Source organism: Rhopalosiphum padi, chromosome 2 (genome assembly GCF_020882245.1).
Source record: "Rhopalosiphum padi isolate XX-2018 chromosome 2, ASM2088224v1, whole genome shotgun sequence".
Taxonomy (NCBI): Eukaryota; Metazoa; Arthropoda; class Insecta; order Hemiptera; family Aphididae; genus Rhopalosiphum; species Rhopalosiphum padi.
In genome coordinates, this window is record NC_083598.1 from 29,377,089 (window position 1) to 29,397,623 (window position 20,535).

Genomic DNA, 20,535 nt, shown 5'->3' on the forward strand with positions numbered 1-20,535 from the left:
CAGCTGCTTCAGAGTAGTTGATTGTACAGCAAATGGTTAGCCTGCGTAGTTGCATTGATTAAAGCCAAAGATGATAAATATATACATATATTTACGTAATATTTTTATCTATGCATAATTGATCTGTTATTGTTGTCGTTATGAGCTATGCCTATGCGAATAACATTAAACTGAAAAAACTGAAGCCTACAGATTACGATTAAAGATTCGGACACATTTTTTTAATAATTTAACATTATCTTTTTTACTATGCGACAAGATTACTTAATCAGTTATCACTAATATTTATATTTTCATTTTTATTGTGCATAAATTGTATAATACTCTATTAATTTACATCACAAAAGAATTCCATTTCAAAACCTTGAAAGTTGATATTCGATTAGTCATAAATGTACAAGTTAATTATTATTTATTATTAATGTGGTCAATGGTCATTATAACTTCATTTATAATTTCTGACATTGAAATTAACTTTTCTATGTTTTGTTAATCGTTATTGGATCATCATAGGCTGATAAATTTGGTCAAAAATCGTTTTTCAATATGGGAATGTTATTTGGAAAACCCAAAGTCTCTCGTATTACCGAGCACGATCGAGCAGTTCTGGTAATAATAATCGATATGTAATGAGTCTTTGTTTAGCTTATCTACAGTGTATATTAAAATATACTTGACATTTATGTACAGTGTTTTTAAGGCTATTAATTTAATGTTTTAGCAAATGAAACAGCAAAGAGATACCTTAAAACGATATCAACAGAGAGTTGAAAAATTACTAGAAAGCGAAAGAGAACTCGCTAAAAGACTACTGTCCGAAAACAAAAGAGAGTATGTCAAAAATAATTCATTTTTAAATTTCAACTTATCCAAGTAAAGCGTATAACGCGTTAAAATAAAAAAATCAACTAAAAATTAAAATACAAGTTTTAAAAAAATATTTTTTTAATTAAATTTATTGATTACTTGTCTAACTACCAATAATAAATGTTGAACAAATTCTTTTTTAATTGGTTTCAATAAAATATCTTTTGTTCATAATTAACAAATTCGAAAGTGATTCAATAATTTAAGAAAAAAATAAACTTTTCTATTCATGATCTGCATGTGTGAGGGGGGGGTGCACCTACTGCACCTATTAGTATCATTATCAATTTATGCACTGATTATTTAATAATTATGATGTTCATCATTACAGTAAAGCAAAGCTTTTGTTGAGAAAAAAGAAATACCAAACAGAGCAGCTAGAGCGTACCGAAGCGTCTTTGGATACTATTGAGAAATTAATACAAGATTTAGAATATACCCAAATAGAAGCCAAAGTATTTACTCAGAATATAATTTTACTACTTAAACAGTTTATTTAATTTTACAAATTATGTATAGGTTATTGAAGGCCTTAAAGTTGGAAATGTAGCCCTTAAAAAAGCAAATGAATTATTTAATATTGAACATATCGAACAACTTTTGGATGAAACTAAAGAAGGAATCGATAAACAAAAAGTATATAATTATACTTAAATATTATTTCAAAAATTAAATTTAATTAATTAATTTTGATAACAGGAAATAACTGATTTACTCAGTGGAGCTTTATCATCTGAGGACGAAGAAGCAGTTGAAGCTGAATTAAATGAACTAATTACTGTAGAACATCAAAAAGCTATAGATATGTTACCAACTGTACCATCGGATGAATTACCAATCATTGTTCCAGGTAATTATAAAGTTAAAATGTTTTATTTAATAAAACTGTTATTAGACTTAAAAATTGTTTTATTTATTAATAGCTTTATATGTACTTAAATATTTTCATGATTTAGAAACCAAAGAGAAAGACAAATCACCTATTAAGAAGATTGCATTAGAAGCTCAATAAAATGTATTATATTCGGTAAAAATTGTACGGAATTAGAGTCAACTTAACATTTTAATATATTAAAAATTTTATTTTCTGTTATTGTGTATAATATTAAAAACTTGTATGTTTAATATATATATTTATATTTTAAAGTGTGTTTATTATTAAGTTTTATACTACATTTTCATTTAACTGTTCAAAGTTTAAAATTTAAACTCAAGTAGACAATAATAACATTTTGGAAGTGTCTAATAATCTATAACAAAAATGTTATAGTGCACATATTTTATTTGTTAACAAAAAATTTAGTTTAAAGTTGAATTTAATATTTTCAATCAATTTTATGTTAACTGAAATGATGTTGGATTTATTTTAAAATACCAGTCACTAAAGCATTATACAGTTTATACTTCTCTTGCAAACAAAGCGCAAGTTGGTAAGTAACTAAATTATGTCTTAGTCTGCGAATTTCCTATGGTTTTCCACACTGCTAAGTGCAAAATTATATCTCATGTTTGATTTGGATATTCATGGTTTACTGCGTAGTTAATATTTTACTATGATGCACCAAATAATTGAAAATGTTCAACTACTTCACAGTGTATTTAGGTTCTTATTAATGAGCAATATAATAATCTTACTTAAATATTTTATTTGGTGAATAACAAGAAATTCTGAACAAGAATTAACAGAATGCGATATTGAAATAGTAACCTAACATAAATATTAAAGTATAAATATTATCTTGTGCAGGTCTTACTAACTGGGAAAGCAATACTGTGATAGCTTGGGGCTCTGAAGAATCTGGCAGCTTCTGAATTTTTTTCTAGCTACGGCCTTTCGGTGAGCCAACAATCTTTGAAATTAATTTTCACATAAAATTGTTTCAAAAAATACTCTTTAAAATTAAGAAAACATAATAATAAAAATGTTCTAATATTTCAATAATTGTATTATCAGGTATGAGATTGTGGTATATATTTGACACTGTTTGTGTCATTATTTTCAAAAACAAGTAACCATTGCTGAAGCTATTTTATGGTTAGAACATTTTTGTAAGGGAGAAATCCTCACAGTTTTCTTCTCTATACATACATTTATGGGTATAAACCAATATTACACAATCTGTCTTGCATATCAATGGGTTATAAAAATACTATTATGAACTTATGATAGGTAATAAACTATTAGATAAGTGGAAAAAGTTTACATAAAAAAATTCTTCTAATATATTGAACATTGACTTAATTTTATTGACAGAAAGTATATTGATAAAATATTGGAATTTTGATAGCAATATTTAAATATATTTGATTTTATTGTGAAGTAAAATTTTTTTTAAATGTTACAATTGCTGTTTGAACTATATATTTATAAAAATCAATACATTAATTTTAATTAAAAATCTTGATGCTTTTATTAATAATTTTTAAAATACAATTGTAGTCATTGCAAGTATAAAATCTAAATTGTTTACAATACATTAAGATTTTTTAAGTATAAAATAAAAACTAACTTAAACAATTAATTATAATACACATTAAGCATACACGTCTTCACGATCAGCACCAACTCCATCGCCATCTTCTAAAGATGAGAAATTCAAGAAATGGGCAGGCCTATGAATTTCATGATAAAACTCTTTTGGATTGGCTAATTGTAACTCATACTTCATGTTAGCATCATGTCTTACACCTATAATTTGAATAAAAGAATATTAAAGGATCCTCAAATATTTGTAAAATACTGAATAATCATGACTCATGAATATATTTATTAATATAAAATTAATGTGCAAGTAGTTAAAGGTTAATAGTTTTTTATAAATTGTAGTATTTATAATTACCCATAAAATTATAGTTCCACGATCCTTGAGCTGGTACCATAAAGAAACCAAGGAATCTGTCTGACAACAGCATTTGTACTTTTTCATAATGGCTAGGCAAGTAGCCTTTAGGATTATTACCTTTGTCAGTATTTTGTCGTCCCCATTCAAAACCACTACATTTGGAATAAATTAGTTCAAAATTTAAAAAAAATTTAAGAATTTAATAATTATTTTTACCTTGGAGTCAATTTATAAGCTGTCAATGAGCATGAGCCTGGGGTAAAACTGCAAGTTATTATAACAGTTTTTTCTCCATCCCACGCTGAATTATCAGACATAATTTTGGCATGGGTACTTATATCCTAAAATATAAAATAATTAATAAATAAATTAAAAAATATTATTTTTAAATGTGAATTTACTTGTGGTGATAGTTGAGGTAGTTCATTAGGCTGTGTGTGTATCCAACCAAGTGGTTCCATGTCATTGAGATAATGATGGTTATTAGGTAACTGTGATGGTACATGTATGGTTTGATGCGTTCCCCACTGTGGAGGCATCACTAGACAACGGATTTCTTTCACTTGAGGATTATCAGGAGGACTCACACCATATAAGTATGCACAAATCTAAAACAGTTACACCGTGTTAATTAAATGATTTTAAATACTGTAAATGTAAATGGAGTATATTCAATATACCTGAGCACGAAGGTCAGAAATGGTAACAAACTTTTTGAGTATATTCTTAGGTAATATATATGTGTAACCAGTTTCTTTAATGTCATCAGACGATACATATATATGATTTGTACGTAAATGAAGATTTGTAGCAGATATTGCACGAACTCTCCATTCAGTCTTAGAGCTAAAAATAATATAATACATTTTTAATTATTGAAACTTTTAAATCATGTTTAAAATTAAAATTTACCTGAAAGTTTGGGTTTCATAATTAGAAGTTGTGGAAGTAATAATATCATCTCCATGTTTATTCACTGTTCTAGTTGTTGTTGCTGTAAGTTGTGACTGTTCTTTAGTTTGTTTTTCAATCTCAGCAATTTGCTGCCTCTGTGCTGATGGTGCACTAATCTCCATTCCCAAAATAATATCACGAATTTCTGATTGTGTTAATGACGCAACATTCACGCTATGATAAAAAAATTATTGTTTAATTAATTTTATATTAAAAATTAGTAATTTAATTTTTAATATAAATACATACTTATTTTTCTTTCCATAATCAGCTAAAATCAAGTCCTTAAGTTGCACTTCAACCTTAATCCATTCGTCATCACTGAGGGTAGGCCAAATGTGATGTGGCTCAGTTATAGTTGTTTTGTCTGGTTTTAATATAACTTTGGTACGTTCAGTATTAACATGTAAAGCTCTTAATATTAATATTAAACGAGAAAATGCCTATAAAAAAAAATTATTTTTATAGAAAATGAAATATTATAATACATTTGATATTATATTTATACCGTATAAGAAGATATTGTTTTAAGCCAATCATCATACAAATTGAAAAGAACCATCTGAGGTTCAGTTGCTTTTAGTATAAGGTCACCAAACTTCTCCACTTTTAAACATGCTTGGAATGGAAGTTGTAACTCTGATCCTTTGATTACAATATTTGGGAAATCCAAAAGATGCACCTAAGATAAACAATATATTTTTAGTAAGAATATATTACATTAACTAAAAGATAAATTTACCTCGAGAGGATCCAACATTCCTTTACGTGTAACAATAATTTGTTTAGGCTGTTCTTCAACAGGTAATGAACGGATCAAAGCTGCCACTTCTTCTGCTGTTTTCCATTTTGCTAACTAAAGACAATGAATTGAAATTTTAAGGCTAAATAAATATTAAACAATAATATAAATTAATAAAATATTATTTACTTGTCCTAAACGTTTCTGACCAGCCCATACCGACGTATGAATAATTTTCAAAAATAGTTGTCCAGTACGTGGATTAAATATGAAAATTGCTCCATTAATAGGCTTAGTTGTTAAATTTCCTTCAAAAGTTTTATGAATTGTTACTCTGTAGACATTTGTATCGTCCACAAACCTTTAATCAGATAACATAATATATAATAGATGTAAACAAAATTATTAAAAACATTCATGAAAATATTATTTCTTCTTCTTGTTGCTATTAAACATAAGTATAATACAGTAAAACTTTCTATTATCTGTTAAGATAAAAAAAAAATGTGAACGCAGCAAGTGCAGTTTATCACGGTGACTATGCAATATCTCTCATAAATACGGAACATTTTTGCTTAAAAGGAAGCCTCAAAGAAGCAAAAAAATGATAAAAAAAAAAGTTTATTTTAGCATACTTTTGAAATTATAATAGATATACATTGTAAAATATATATGATAACCATTGATTTGATTAACAGTCATCATCATCCAGGTCATGACGATGATGGTTAATTTAAGTTTCATTGTATTTATACATTATTATTTATTGATAAATTATGAATAATAAGAATTACCAAATAATTTGATTGGAAAACAGTTCACCATAATTTTGACTTGATAAGTATGGTTCTGTAGGTTCAGAAGAATACAATTGTAAAGCTTTTCGAATACGTTCTCTCAAGACATATAGAGCAGGATTCGCTTTCATAATTTTAGCCATAGCCTGTTGAATTAAAGGCTTGCAACCAGGGAACCAATTCCCATAAGCACTAAAACAATTAAATTTATATAAATAAAACAAATTCATTTTCTAGTATTATTAATATTATTATAGATTAATTAATGTTCTGGATAAAAATCAATATTTATCAAAATATATTATACATAAATACCTGTGCAAGTTGTATGCCAAATCTATTGCAATGAGTACACCAGTAGGAGATGGATATATAGACATGTTATCAGTAGTATAATCCAAAAATTTGGCTCTAGCATAACGTTCAACATCGTGTGAGTCATAGTCACCCCATCTAAGTTGGACATCTAACCAATATTTTTGTGTAGTTGTGTTGTCCATTGTATCCCTAAAATAAATTATATAGATTTAGACAATATTAATAAAAAAATGTACATTTCTAATTTTTTTTTATTTGAATTACTTTGAATCAGCCAAAAGTGAAGGTCTAGACACATTCCATTTATAAGCAGCAAAAAGTAAGATATCGGCACAAGATGAATTCATTTTATATGATTTACGTGGATGAATAGTCTCTTTTTGAACTGTTTCAATTTCTAATGCATCAAGTTCTTGATCAAAAACCTATAAAATCATATAAATATTGATTACAAAGTTAAATACATGTTTTAAGTGGTTTAGTTTAAAAATATACTAACTTGACAAAGATCCATAACAATAGACTCATGGACTTTTTGCCACAAATGAGCCCTAAAAATTTGAATCAAGGAAATTTTGAGAGTAGGAATTTTACCATGCATAAATATTCCAGTCAAATCAAGTTGAACTTGGAAACCAACATAAACATTAGCACGGTTGATAGTTGGTGACCACCATAATGTAAAACGACGATTAGGTATTTGATTCAAACCAGAACGTTGTGCATTCGTCAATTTTTTATACTTCATCGATTCTTCAAATCCAGATGCCTTTTCCCTAAAAATAAATATTAATTAAACATAATAAAAAAAAATTATATAATATAAATTATTTTACCAAAATAAACCTTCCCAAGTTGGGAAATAGGTTCCTTTGAATAAAGTATGCTCCAATATACCCTCAACACCTCCCAAAGCTTGAATCATATCAGTTCGGTAATTGTTCAAATTCCATAATTTACCATCATGTCGTTGGTGAGTCCACCAGAAAGGATTCTGTTTTAGAACCTGAATTAAAATACATATAATTTATTAATACTTATTATTTAATAATTTAATTATAGTTTATTGTCCATTAAATACAATTTATAATATTTACTAATATTAAACATGTTTCTTTTAAATTATTAGAATTATAACTTTATATCTATACAGCAAGATTTGTAAATTGTTGTTAATTTCACCTGATATTGTTTGAATTCCGTTCTAATTCTCCAGCCTTTATCATAAGCTAATGTATGTCTGTCTTTTTGGAACAAAGTATTTATTCTAGGTATTCCACGGTCCCAACTGTCTTCTAAATCTTCCAATGTTAAACGTCTGAAATTGAAAATCAAAAATATATTAAAACTCAAACCATTATATATTTATATATTTCAGTTTAACCTATTTTGTGCATTTGCTTCTTGTCTTTTCAAAGCATATTCAGCCCATACTCTTTGGGAATCGATAAATTCTGATTCCCATGGTTGTATATAACGATATAAATTCGGAATTAACTGATCTTCATCATGACTCATGCCTGAACGAAAATGAGTAATGCCAACATCTGTTTGTTTTGACCATCTTAGATCAGACTAGAAAGAAGTTGTTTATGTGCAATATAATATTTTTTAAACTTAAATTGTACTATTACTTACTTGAGGAATAAGAACATGACCCATAGATAACATTCCTAAACCACCAAGTTCTTTAGGTGTATAAAAAACCACTGGAGGGAATCTTGAAGGCATTTTGGAATTAAGACCAATTTTAATACGAGTTTGAATTTTGTTTTCACATTTCACCAATAGATCCAAAAGTTCTTGTGTATTTACTACAGCCTCTCGGAAATAAGTCATAAGACCTATCAAAGCTGTATTCCATTTGTTAACAATCTATATTTAAAAATAAATATTTATTAATTGTAAATATTCAAATATAATAATGATTAAAATTGTATTCAACCTTTGTAAATGTTGTTGATCCACTGGCCATTAATATTTGACGAACACGATTATGGAATCTTTGCAAAGATTCATCATCAACTCTCAAAAACGATTGAGCTGTTCTTTCCTTGGTGATTTCGTTTTGTAAATTCCATATACCATCTCTATGAGTAAGTTCATCATGAATTGTTCGACACTAAAAATTATTTAATATAAATTGAAGAGCACGATTTATATTTAGCATAATATATTAATCATCTTACTTTAGGTAAAATTCGACATTCGAAACCACTCATATTAAATAACAAATTAGGGTTATCTTTGGAATAAACGCTCACAAAACTATTTTCCCATTGTATGGTAGTTGTAGAACGGGGTAGTCTGTTTTTTATGTCCCAAAATACAGCTCGCCCTCTATTAAATTAAAAATTATCATCACAAATAAACTATCAATCTTTTTATAAAAACTTACAAATTAACATCATGTTTCATTAAGCGCATCCTAGCATCACGAGGCCAACACTTTTTATTATTGTAACCAACTATGTTTTCATTATTTGGATCTGGATGTTCTGTTAAATAGCGTTGAATAAGATCCTTTGCTTCCTCAGCAGTAAATCTATTAAAAAGATATTCAAATATTTTTAAACATACTTTTGAATAGTTTATTAAAACTTAAAATTATACCATTTATTGTTACTTGGTTAAATATTTAAAGATATTTTACTATTTTCTGTTTATTAATTTATTACAATCTTATTAATTTAATAAAAAAAAAGTATACACAATGTTTTAATTAGAGTTAAAGAATTTAAAATTTTTTAAATATTTAGTCCAAAATACAGCAATACTGGTATGATAGTAGTAAGTGGTATATTAAATGATCCATTAAACATAAGATAATTCATTTCAAAAACTATTAATGTTTTTTTTAAATACTTTTCTTTTTAATATTTTTATATATTATTGGTTATGTTTATTTTACAGTTTGAACAACTTTGATTATAAAACTCCTTAATCATCTGTATATAGGAACAGTGAATACTTTATATTCCTCAATTAGTCAATAATAAATACCTTAAAAATATGTGTACTCGATCAATATATCGACAATAAAGACGAACTGGATGAGCTACTTCAGTAACAACATCTTGGAAAGTTAAGAAATCATTTGGCATTTGAGGTGGTCCCGCCATTTCTGAAGCTCTTTGTAATCCCAAAACTAACAAATCCAAAACCAATCCATAGTATTGAACAATAAACGATGAAAATTGTAAACCTCGAACTATACCATAACTATTAGTATGGTTCATATCCTGTAATTTTGTACATATTTAAAAATTTGTAACAACATATTACATTTTTTGTCTTAAATTGTTTTTAAAACAAACCTTATAATTAATTATAACATTGCTTTTGGCAGTCATATAATCAGCAATATTATGATCAACAATTAATCTTAACAATCTGTTAAGCAATGTTAAATCAATTTTTTCATAAATTTTTTCAAATTTGGATTCAAGTAATACATTGCATTCACCTTCACTGACATCCCATACATCTTGTAAATTATTTACACCTATATTAAAATAAGTGTAATCATTGTTGAAAAAAAATTATTATCAAAAAAATTATTCATAACAATAAAATATAATTTACCTTGACACCATTTATATACAAGTAATGGGGGAGGTTCAGTATCAGAAGGTTTAATCCATGGTGGAAACAATCGTCGTTTATCAGCTTCATACCATAAATATTGATCCAAATAGGCATCAGTTATTTTTTCTAATGGTTCAACATCATATACAGGAACTAGGTGAGAATACAAATCCATAAACTCTATACCAACCTGGAAAAGATTAGTTAATTCATTTTATTAGTACTATAATATTCAGAAACAAACACATAAATGTTAATTATATTTTTTTTACATACAAAATATATCATGAAATAAGACAATATAATATTTTTTTTATCAAATTTCAGCGATTACTCTGTTTAGGGATAGAACATACAAATTTTGTATATCTCTAAATGACACCATATCTTCAAAACAGGTTTCACTATGGCTGGATGTGAAGATATGCAAAAGAACTAATTTTTGTTGGTCCACAGTGCGTTCTTTCATAATACACGCATATAATATTATTAACAAGTAAAATAAAATTAGAATTTGCAATTGAGTAAATTATGTTAAATTACAATATTAAAAGAATATTTACATAATATAAAAATATAACCTTTTGTTTTTAAAATCAAAAATTGATCATAACAAAATAGTTACATATTAATTATTTATAGCAATTTTTAAATTGTTTTGAGTAGTAAATACAATTCATCATTGATTGTAGGTGTAGTTAAAAAATTACTTATTCAATCTGAGTGCCGTTTAACTGTAATACTACATCTTTTTTTCAAAAAAGTTTCTTTTGAGTAATATTAATCAAGATACCTTTAATATTTCCTCTGTTCAAAATGAGATTGTGACTCAGCAGCCAATTTGTATGCAGGGGCGTGACTTTACTACACAGCAGACGTACAAATAATTGACTGTTGTCTGTTACCTAACTCAAAAAAAACTGGTCGCTGCCAAGTCATGATCTCATTTTGAACAAAGTAAATATTAAAAATATCTTGATTAATATTACTCAAAAGAAACTTTTTTGAATATTTGACAAATATTACATTCTTGTTTATACAATAATATAACAGTAGATTAAAATATTTTTTTTCTATAATATTTAGTTCAGGAAATAATTTTGTCCAAACAACATTTATATTAACAGATCACTGACCACGTTAAAAATAAATGCTATTTGTCTGTATTCATTTATACAGATATCAGACCCCTGTGCTAATCATCATAACTAAATAGTTTTAAAAATTTGCTCAGTTACGCGTATTTTCCTATTGGTTTCAAAATAGACACATCACGGATGAAATCTATTAAAAACACAATAGTTGGGCATCATTCTGCATCCAATTTCAGAGCCCCTACGCAATTCATCATTGATTATTATTGTTATTAAATACAATTATTTATTATATTATTTAAGTTGTAAATATATAACATCTTAGCAATATATTATATAATAAAGTTTATTGTTCTATTTCTACATATTCTTCTCAAGACTTAATCATTTTTGCTATGCAGATTATAGGTAACTTGATCAATATTATTTATAAAGAACTTTTTTGAATATTGGCATACAATTAATTGTTGCTAATTTAATAATATTATATAAAAATAGACTGAAATTATGAATTAGTTCAGATATAAAATGTTGTCCAAACAACATTTATATTAACAGATCACTGACCACGTTAAAAATAAATGCTATCTGTCTATATTCATTAATACAGATATCAGACCCCTGTGCTAATCATCATAACTAGTTTTAAAAATTTGCTCAGTTACGCGCATTTTCCTATTGGTTTCAAAATAGACACATCACGGATGATATCTATTAAAAACACAATAGTTGGGCATCATTCTGCATCCAATTTCAGAGCCCCTACGCAATTCATCATTGATTATTAAATTCTATCACAAAATCTTATATTTATTATAATAGAATAAATAATTCTTATTATTATGATATATCAGCATTATATTATTATTATTAGTATAATTAACGATCTTATAATATACGTCGATTTTATTGTAATTACAGTATGTGTCTATCACTAGGAATATTCTACCGATGTAGCAATTGCAGCAATCATATTAATTATATTTTAATAATATCACTGATTGTCATTTAAAAGTTGTATTGTATAGAACAGGGGTCCTGAACCTTTTCATGTAAATGAGCCATTTTTCAAATAATTGCAAAATCATAATTTTCAAAGAGCACTTGTTAAGATAAAAAAAAAATAAAATATGCCTTCATAGTACAAAAACTAATTAATATACATATTTCACTAAAATTTTTTATCAGGAATTAGTAGGCATTATAAATATAATAATAAGTTAAATTTTGAAAAATTATTCCATTATAATAAAATTAAATTTTAATTTATACTTTATTGGTCTTGATATTAATGCATACTCCAAAGAGCTGCAGATTTCAAGTCAAAGAACTGCAAGTTCCTGGCTGCTAATCTAAAACATATACACAAGCAAAATCCCAATACTTGAGATTGTATGGAAATGATATTTGCTAAGTGTATTGTTAGTTAATTACAAACATTTAATAGTTTAACAGGTATCTTGAAAAAAATATTTAAAATGTTACTCAAAGAATAGTATTTTCTTCTCAAAACCTTTTGTTAAGAAAATGAATATCATAATATGGAATTGATGTCAATAATTAAATACCATAAGATAATAATACATTTTAAGTTATCATTTGAACATGTTTGCGACAACACTGCACATATTCCAGAAGAGCATGAATATTAAGATGGCTATGGGTCATATAATCTATATCGGTTTTGTAAGTTATAAAAGCATATCACTTAATAATTTTACATAAATTTCAATCCATTTTCTTAGAAATGTAAAATAAAATTACTCACTTCTTTAAATGTTCTTTGAGTCAATAAATGACGTTTTATTCTTGAAAGAGCTTCATGAGGATTATCATAAGCCTGTTCAATTAATCCTAATTCTTCTCTTTGGCTTTGATTTAAACGTGACTTTACACTATACAAAATATTTTATTATGTAGAAAAATAATCTAACTAGATTTTTTTAAATGTAATATAATTATAATATAATGTATTTTTTTACCTGTAAGCCTCTTTTAAACGCTCAAGAGCTAAAATTAACAATTTAGTATCATGTTTATATGAAAGAGGAGGAAATGGTATTGGAGCAAAGCGTCGAGATTCTAACCAATGAACAGTTGTAGTGTAAATAGCTACAGCTTCTTCGGGAGAAATGTAAGGTCCATCCTAAAATATAATACATGCATATAAATAAATGATGATAAAAATAAATAAATCATTAAATTATACTTTAAGATAATTATGTTGACGCTCTTGTTCAGCTTTTAAGTATAATCTAGTTAAACGACCTAAATTCTTTTTACACACAGTCTTATCAACTGTAGCGCCTCTACGAATACGTTCTCTATTATAATGTGCTGTATTTGTCCACCAATCAGCTTTCATTTTTACATAACGAAGAATCATATTTTCAATTGGAGTTGGTAATCCAGGAACCTGAAAGAAATAGTATACATTTTTATAGTATAAAATTGATAAAATTTCTATTAAATGTTTTACCTTCCACGGAATATTAGCTTTCCAACATCTCCATGCTTCAGATAAATGCTGCAAAATTGTTCTAGCTTTATTTTGTTTAATACCTTCTGGCATCATATCTACAATATCATGCATGACCTAAATAAATAAAATATTATTTAGAATAAATTAATTTAAAAAATGGAAAGAAATAATAATAGTTAAATATTTACAGAGGCACGAAGTTCTAAATCAAAATGACTCTCAACACGTTGTTTAGTAACAGTTTTTGCAACTCCTTTAGAATGTCTTCCTTCAAACTGACGAGACAGTAAATTACCTAACCACCTTTCTAATAATGGTGTTATACCTCGCATAAAAAATAACCATACACGCCAACCTGGTGCCCAAAATCCACAACCTGGACCTTTGCCTACTGGTCCCTAAAATTTAAAAAATATTTTATTATAAATGTAATATTGTTTTATAAAATAAAATTATTACAATTTGATAAAACAACTTACAGTATTAAATCGATAGTAAATAAGATGTTTTAGATCTTTACACATACGTATTTGTCTCATAAGTTTGTACTTATAACGATACATGCCAGTCAATTGTCCAACATGTGCAAATACATATTGTAGTCCATCAGCTAATTGAAATGCATCAATATTGTTTAATCTGTATTGTACATGTGAGTCAATGATCAGTTTTGTTAAACGAAGAATTTCTCGACACAAATGAAAAGCTAACAAAATAAATAAACACATTTAATCATAAATAGATTGTAAGATATTTTAATCAAAATATACCATTTCCAAATCTTGATTTTTTCCTTTCTTTAGTTGTAAGTGTTTTCACTGGTTTCAAATTAAAATTGTAATCCAGATGCAAGTAGTTAAGATTTTTACGATGAATTAAAAGGTTTAACATATTATATCCTTGCCTGCATACTTGTAAACCAGCTTCTACCCAATCTAATGTTGTAGTTTGGAAAAACTTAGTAAATTTAAATGATCGGAATAAATATCTAATAATGAGATAAAAATAAAAATAATTAACAGGTATAGATATTAAATATAAATTTAAAAAAATTAGTAAGTTCTGTAATCCAAACCTTTTTTTTTGTGGTTTAGGTGGTCGATGTTTCAAAGCATTTAATACATAATATTTCAAAAGTTTTTGATAGCTAACACGAACTTTGACAGGTTGTCCTGGTGGACAATGTTCTCTATACCAACTTTTAACTAAAGGTACATCTATAGCTCTTCTACAACGACCTAAAAACATATAAAAAAAAAAAAAAATGACAATATGTATTTAATACAATAATTGTCGTGCATTTGACAGTGTCCACATGACATTAGGATAAAACATTATTTTTATGGAAGCCAGCAGTCACAACATGTTATTATTTATACTTTTCTATGGTGCTATAATAATAAACTAAAAAAAGAATAGTAGTGTAGCAGGAATAATTATAATTTTTTTTGATGAAATAAACATCATTTATTTTTCAAATAAAATAGGATATTATACAAATTAAGAATAACAGAAAAATATATTTGGTATGTAAAAATACATATTGTGTGACTGCTGGCGATTAATCAATATGTTATTAAGTTATTAATTGTTGATAAAAATAATTAATGTTAATAAAAAATATATTCTAACCAGAGCGCATATTAAATGGTCTAGGAGCCCATAATAATGCAATTCCATTTGCTGTATTATCGGTATAAACAGGAGTTTCTTGTAAAAATGGCTGAACTTCAGGTGGTAGTTCAAATTCTTCATCATCATCAAAAATAGGTTCATTGACCTACGAAGAATATAATATATCTATGTGTTAATTAAAGAACAATGTAATATTTATAATAATTTTTTTCATTTTTCAGCTAAGCAAAGCAATAAATATTTGATAATACGAATGCTTAAATTAAAAAAAAAATCAATAATGGTTTAAAATGTAAATCAAATTCAAAGTAAATAATTGTTAATTAATAGAAAAATGCAATACATTAGTATACTAAGAATCTGACATTTTAAATTATACAACACTTATTAATTTTTAAAATTAATGTTTAAATAAAATAAGTGGTAGAGGTGATAATAATGTAATAAATACCTTGACCGAATGTCTGTGAGATATAGGATTTATTAAGGGATCAAAATAAAATGCTGGCAAGTCTGGATCTTCAGTTTTAATGTACACAACATTTGGAGCGTGATACCTAAAATCAGTAAAATCCAATACAATAATCTTAATAATTTTCTAAGAATAGATAATGACACATTGTAATATTTAAAAGAAAATTTTATTAAATCACTTCATTGATTTTTAATATTAATATGAACATGAAAATAAACATTAAAAAAAAATTTTAATTATTATAATTTGAGCATGACTTAATAATTAAATGATTATAAAATATTATGTGTTATGATCTCAAAGTATATTTATTTAAATATATTTCCAAAAACTTCTAATAAAACAAAACAAACTTATAAATACTTAAAAAATTTCTATTAAGTGCATTTTGTTCAGATATGTAGTTTTGTCCAAACAACATTTACAATAACAGATCACTGACCACGTTAAAAATAAATGCTATCTGTCTGTATTCATGAATACAGATATCAGACCCCTGTGCTAATCATCATAACAAAATATGCTCAGTAGTGCGTATTTTCCTATTGGTCTTAAAATAGACATATCACAGACAAAATCCATTAAAAAACCAATAATTGGGCATCATTCTGCATCCAATATCAGAGCCCCTACGCAATTCATCACAGCTTTTAAAATACTATTAATTTAAAAAAATATTTCTTGTATTGTTTTTAGGATGGTGATAATACATGCAGGTGTGGTCCTTGATGTTACTAAAAAATAATCCTTAAAATATTAAATAAATTGTTCATAACTATCAGCGCTAAATTAGATTGTCTTTTATCTAACTTGCTTCAACGATTATGTAAATTAATATTACACACATTAGTAAAAACAACAAATATTTTTATGAAGTTTTCAAAACTTATGTGTTAATTTTAAAAAGTTAAATGTAAAATTGTGTATTCAAATGTATAAAAAAATAAATTATTTTTAATGGAGAAAGCTTACCAAGATAAATGAACATAATGTGGAAGGTTATTGTATAAATATGGAAATGCAATTCTGTATTCAGTTCTTACAGGTTGTCTTATGATAATTTTATTGATATCATTAAATTCATTCCAATCTTCGTCACGAACAAAACTAAAAAGTAAAGAATTTATAAAATATTGCTAAAATATACATATAAAAGTTAACAACTCACGATGGATTTGAATCCTTGATAAGTGGTTCAAATTTTGGTCCTCCAGGAATAGCCATATTTAATGCTTTAGCAGTAAAGAATGACTTTGGGTCAAATAAATAAAAGTAATTATCATCAACAAGATCAGTTAAAAGTTGATTAGCTAATCTATATAATGTAGCCATCTGTGGTAAAGTTAAATTCCATTTACGATACGTAGATCCGTTAACATGTCTAAAATGTTTTTAAATTAATTGATTAAATATAAAAACTATTCAGACAAAAGCAGTTGAGATAAATTAATATAATTTTAAATTAATTATATTATGCTGTATACCTTGTGTTAACAAGTGGTTTATGATCATAAAACCATTTTGCTACAGCAGCATCTTCTTCAGTATCCAAGTCAATCTGAATAGCTTCCAAAGGTTCAACATCTAATACATTGTCAGCATAATCTAAGGGTGGCTCTTCATCATCAAATGGAGGAAAACGCATCCGCTTAAAATGACGTCTGTCACGTTTTTCTCTTCTCATCATTATCCACATTGTTCTTAAATGAAAAAAATGATTAATAACTATATTTATTTAATTAAAATAATATAAGAAATAAATTGACTTACCCCCATTGAGCAATATAAACTGGTTCAATAACCCATGGAATTTCATTAACAAAAGTAATTGCACCAGTTATATGATACAAAACTTTTACATCACGAATCTGTTCCCATGGCATGGGCATATTTTCCAATAATTTTAAAACAGCATGTGGCATATATTTTAGAGCTCTAAATATAAATATTATTTTTAATATATTTATTAATAAAACAATTTTTTATATATATATTAAAATCATAATAGGTACATAATAATTATTAATCATATTAAGTAAATTATTGTTATTAAATTTAATTTTAATATTTTTTAAACATTTGAATTTATTATTATATTCTTAATGATACATAAATAAATATATTCAAAAATAATAAAACAATAACTTAAGACTTGAAACTTACTGCATATTTCATAATTACTAGCCTTAAATTTTAAAATGTCCTATTATCTATGAAATGGAAATGAAATCAAAAATGCTGTAATGGCAGAAAAAATATGTTTCGTGCACATTACCAACCATCGTGGTGATAGTGTCAGTATGCCAGTACCTTTATCTTAGAAACGCCATAGTGCCCAAACCAACACATTACTTAGTTTGTATTATTTTCAAGTTCTAATATACATGCATACAGACTATAAACCCTGGTCACACAATAGTTTTTTTTTTGTTTCTATGCATCATAACTATTAACTATAACATGATTATTGATTTTGAATTATACAGTTAACCAATTTATTTGTACATGAACTAGAAATATTATCTTATTATACTATCGACTTTTGTCAAAAAAATGTGAGTGATGATTAATTGAAAATTCTATAGTTTAATTTGACATAATTCTTTTAAAAGTATTTTTTATACACAAATGTTCTTATATAAGCAAATAGTATATGATTAGGAAACCAATAAAATTAACTGGTATCAAGTGAAGTTTCAAAAACGAATCAAGAGAAATAATATATCGAACAATAAAATGTATTTCTTATACAACTAAAACGGAGAATTTCTTCAAAAAACTATGAATTAATGAAGTTAGGTTATTGAAGTCTTGTAACCAAAATCAGTTTTTAAAATAAATAAGATTTAAGCAATTACTGTTTTTATTTTACATACCCTAAATAAACTCTTTTATCGTGACGATACTTTCGACTGCTCATGTCACCATGATCCCTGATTATTTTACGTATATGTTCAGGGGGCATGTCTTCTTTTTGTGCATCAACAAAACCAAATTTACGTTTAGGTGCAAATCTTTTGGATTGAATTTGTTGCCATTTTTGTGCTATATAATTTCAAAAGTTAAAAAATTATCATGAATAATAAAATTACATAAAGGATAATTAATTTGAATAAAACAATTAGTAAAAATTACATTTTTCTTGTAATTTTTCTTCGCTTAATGGTTCAGGTATTCTGTGAGGTGGAGCTGAAGACATCTGATGCATAGCCATTTGCTGAGCAACATGCATGTGAGCATGTACAGCTGCTGCCTGTGCATGTGCAGCCTGGGCTTGAGCTTGTGCTTGCACAGCAGCAATTTGTTGCTGTTGCTGAATGATCTGAGCCCATTGGTGTCCACCCAGCATAAATGGTGGAATAGACATATTCTTTTAAAATTAAAATAAATAAATATAATTATTGTATAACATAATATGCAACTGTAAATTATTATATGTAACATTATATTCACTATTCATAGTGTATAACCATGCAAACAAAAAAATAAATAACTTACTTTTTAAATTGAGTTGACGCAGATGAGATGAACTTTTACATCTTACATTAAATCGTTAATTTAAGTAAAAATAGCACAAATAAATTAATACCAAAATGTACAAACTAAGAAAACGCGAGTTTCTAGTTCATACAAACAGAACGAAACGTCGGAACTCGAAACAGTCGGGACATTCGGAACGTCGGTAAACGCATAATGTAATCATACCGACGCACTTATAATATCCTATACCAAAGAGATTATATACACGGTAATAAACATAAATGTTGTACTAGAGTCTTTGGAAGTGATAAACTAAAGAAATTGGCGGTAAAAACTATTTTAATTTAAGTTTTGTATATTTTTTCTTTAGATTTAACCACGATTGAAGATATATTTTTAATTGTGGATTTAACTCATGAACATTAGAAAAAGGACGCCGAACACAGCCGGGCGAAGTGAAAAAACATAGTCCGGAATTGTCACATTCCGCCAGAATGCGCGTCGGACCGTAATGATGACGTTTTTACATGAACGGCATAGGAAACTTATTGTTTTTTTAATATTATATTCTAAATGGTGTAACTTATGAATAATTACTAAAGAACGTTTTTTAAGACGAAATTGTTCTCGATCAAATACATGTGTTTCCAATAATATACGACTTCTAGAAAAAGAGATATAGTTATTTAAAAAATATAATCGAATTATTTATATATAATAATATATCTAAAGGTAATATAATATTATAATATCAATTCATGCGTTTCATCTAACAATTCATTTATCACTGTACATATCACATATAAAACGTTAATAAAACGAAATTTTTTACGTCTATAATACACTCTATGATAAATTGATGACCGTTATAAAATGTGAAGCCCGCTAATTATACGGCTGCCTTATTTTCGGTTAACAAAACATTTTATATTCATTAATTCATTACAAAGAATGTATATTGTATTATGAATAAGAATTTTAATCTCTAAATAATAAAATAGAACAATAGTTACAGAAAAAATTCATGAAAAAAAGTTTGTATTTTATTATAAAAATAACAACTAAATAGGTATTAAACATCGAGTATCAAGACATAAATAATTAATAGGTACCAAGTAATAAATTTACTAATAAATGATACTTTTTATTGATTCGAAATTCAAAATTTAAAAATTTTTAATTACAAAAAACATGTACTACTTAAAGTAGTTATATAAAATACAACAATTAGATAAAAAAAACCTACCTTAGTATATATTA

The 20,535-nt window shown here is 26.4% G+C and overlaps 2 protein-coding genes across 3 annotated transcripts; one reads left to right on the top strand and one right to left on the bottom strand.

Annotated features, from left to right (window-relative positions):
- Positions 1–117: 117 nt before the first annotated feature.
- On the top strand, positions 118–2,013 carry LOC132919735 (charged multivesicular body protein 6). 2 transcript variants are annotated; one of them, XM_060981543.1, is made up of 7 exons: positions 118–394; positions 514–609; positions 722–831; positions 1,199–1,322; positions 1,387–1,503; positions 1,567–1,717; positions 1,824–2,013. In XM_060981543.1, exons 2-7 carry the CDS (start codon positions 547–549, stop codon positions 1,877–1,879), a joined length of 621 nt encoding a protein of 206 aa, XP_060837526.1. In that variant the 5' UTR covers positions 118–394; positions 514–546; the 3' UTR covers positions 1,880–2,013. The 2 variants fall into 2 exon arrangements, with proteins under 2 accessions (XP_060837526.1, XP_060837525.1); XM_060981542.1 differs by having other exon boundaries at positions 118–609.
- A 1,240-nt stretch (positions 2,014–3,253) lies between these two features.
- Positions 3,254–19,480, bottom strand: LOC132919732 (pre-mRNA-processing-splicing factor 8). The gene is made up of 41 exons (XM_060981539.1): positions 19,294–19,480; positions 18,931–19,165; positions 18,672–18,840; positions 17,566–17,730; positions 17,280–17,495; positions 16,964–17,176; positions 16,768–16,902; positions 15,772–15,877; positions 15,318–15,465; positions 14,761–14,923; positions 14,456–14,673; positions 14,165–14,391; positions 13,874–14,083; positions 13,683–13,799; positions 13,413–13,619; positions 13,186–13,349; positions 12,972–13,098; positions 10,107–10,299; positions 9,839–10,026; positions 9,525–9,763; positions 8,920–9,066; positions 8,711–8,861; positions 8,467–8,643; positions 8,160–8,396; positions 7,906–8,096; positions 7,704–7,839; positions 7,358–7,527; positions 7,021–7,297; positions 6,786–6,946; positions 6,519–6,710; positions 6,201–6,395; positions 5,596–5,767; positions 5,407–5,520; positions 5,173–5,346; positions 4,914–5,107; positions 4,623–4,838; positions 4,391–4,556; positions 4,112–4,318; positions 3,927–4,051; positions 3,708–3,862; positions 3,254–3,556 (listed from the first exon to the last, which is right to left on the bottom strand). The coding sequence occupies exons 2-41, from the start codon at positions 19,160–19,162 to the stop codon at positions 3,402–3,404; spliced, it is 7,149 nt and encodes a 2,382-aa protein (XP_060837522.1). The 5' UTR covers positions 19,163–19,165; positions 19,294–19,480; the 3' UTR covers positions 3,254–3,401.
- Between the last annotated feature and the right edge of the window lie 1,055 nt (positions 19,481–20,535).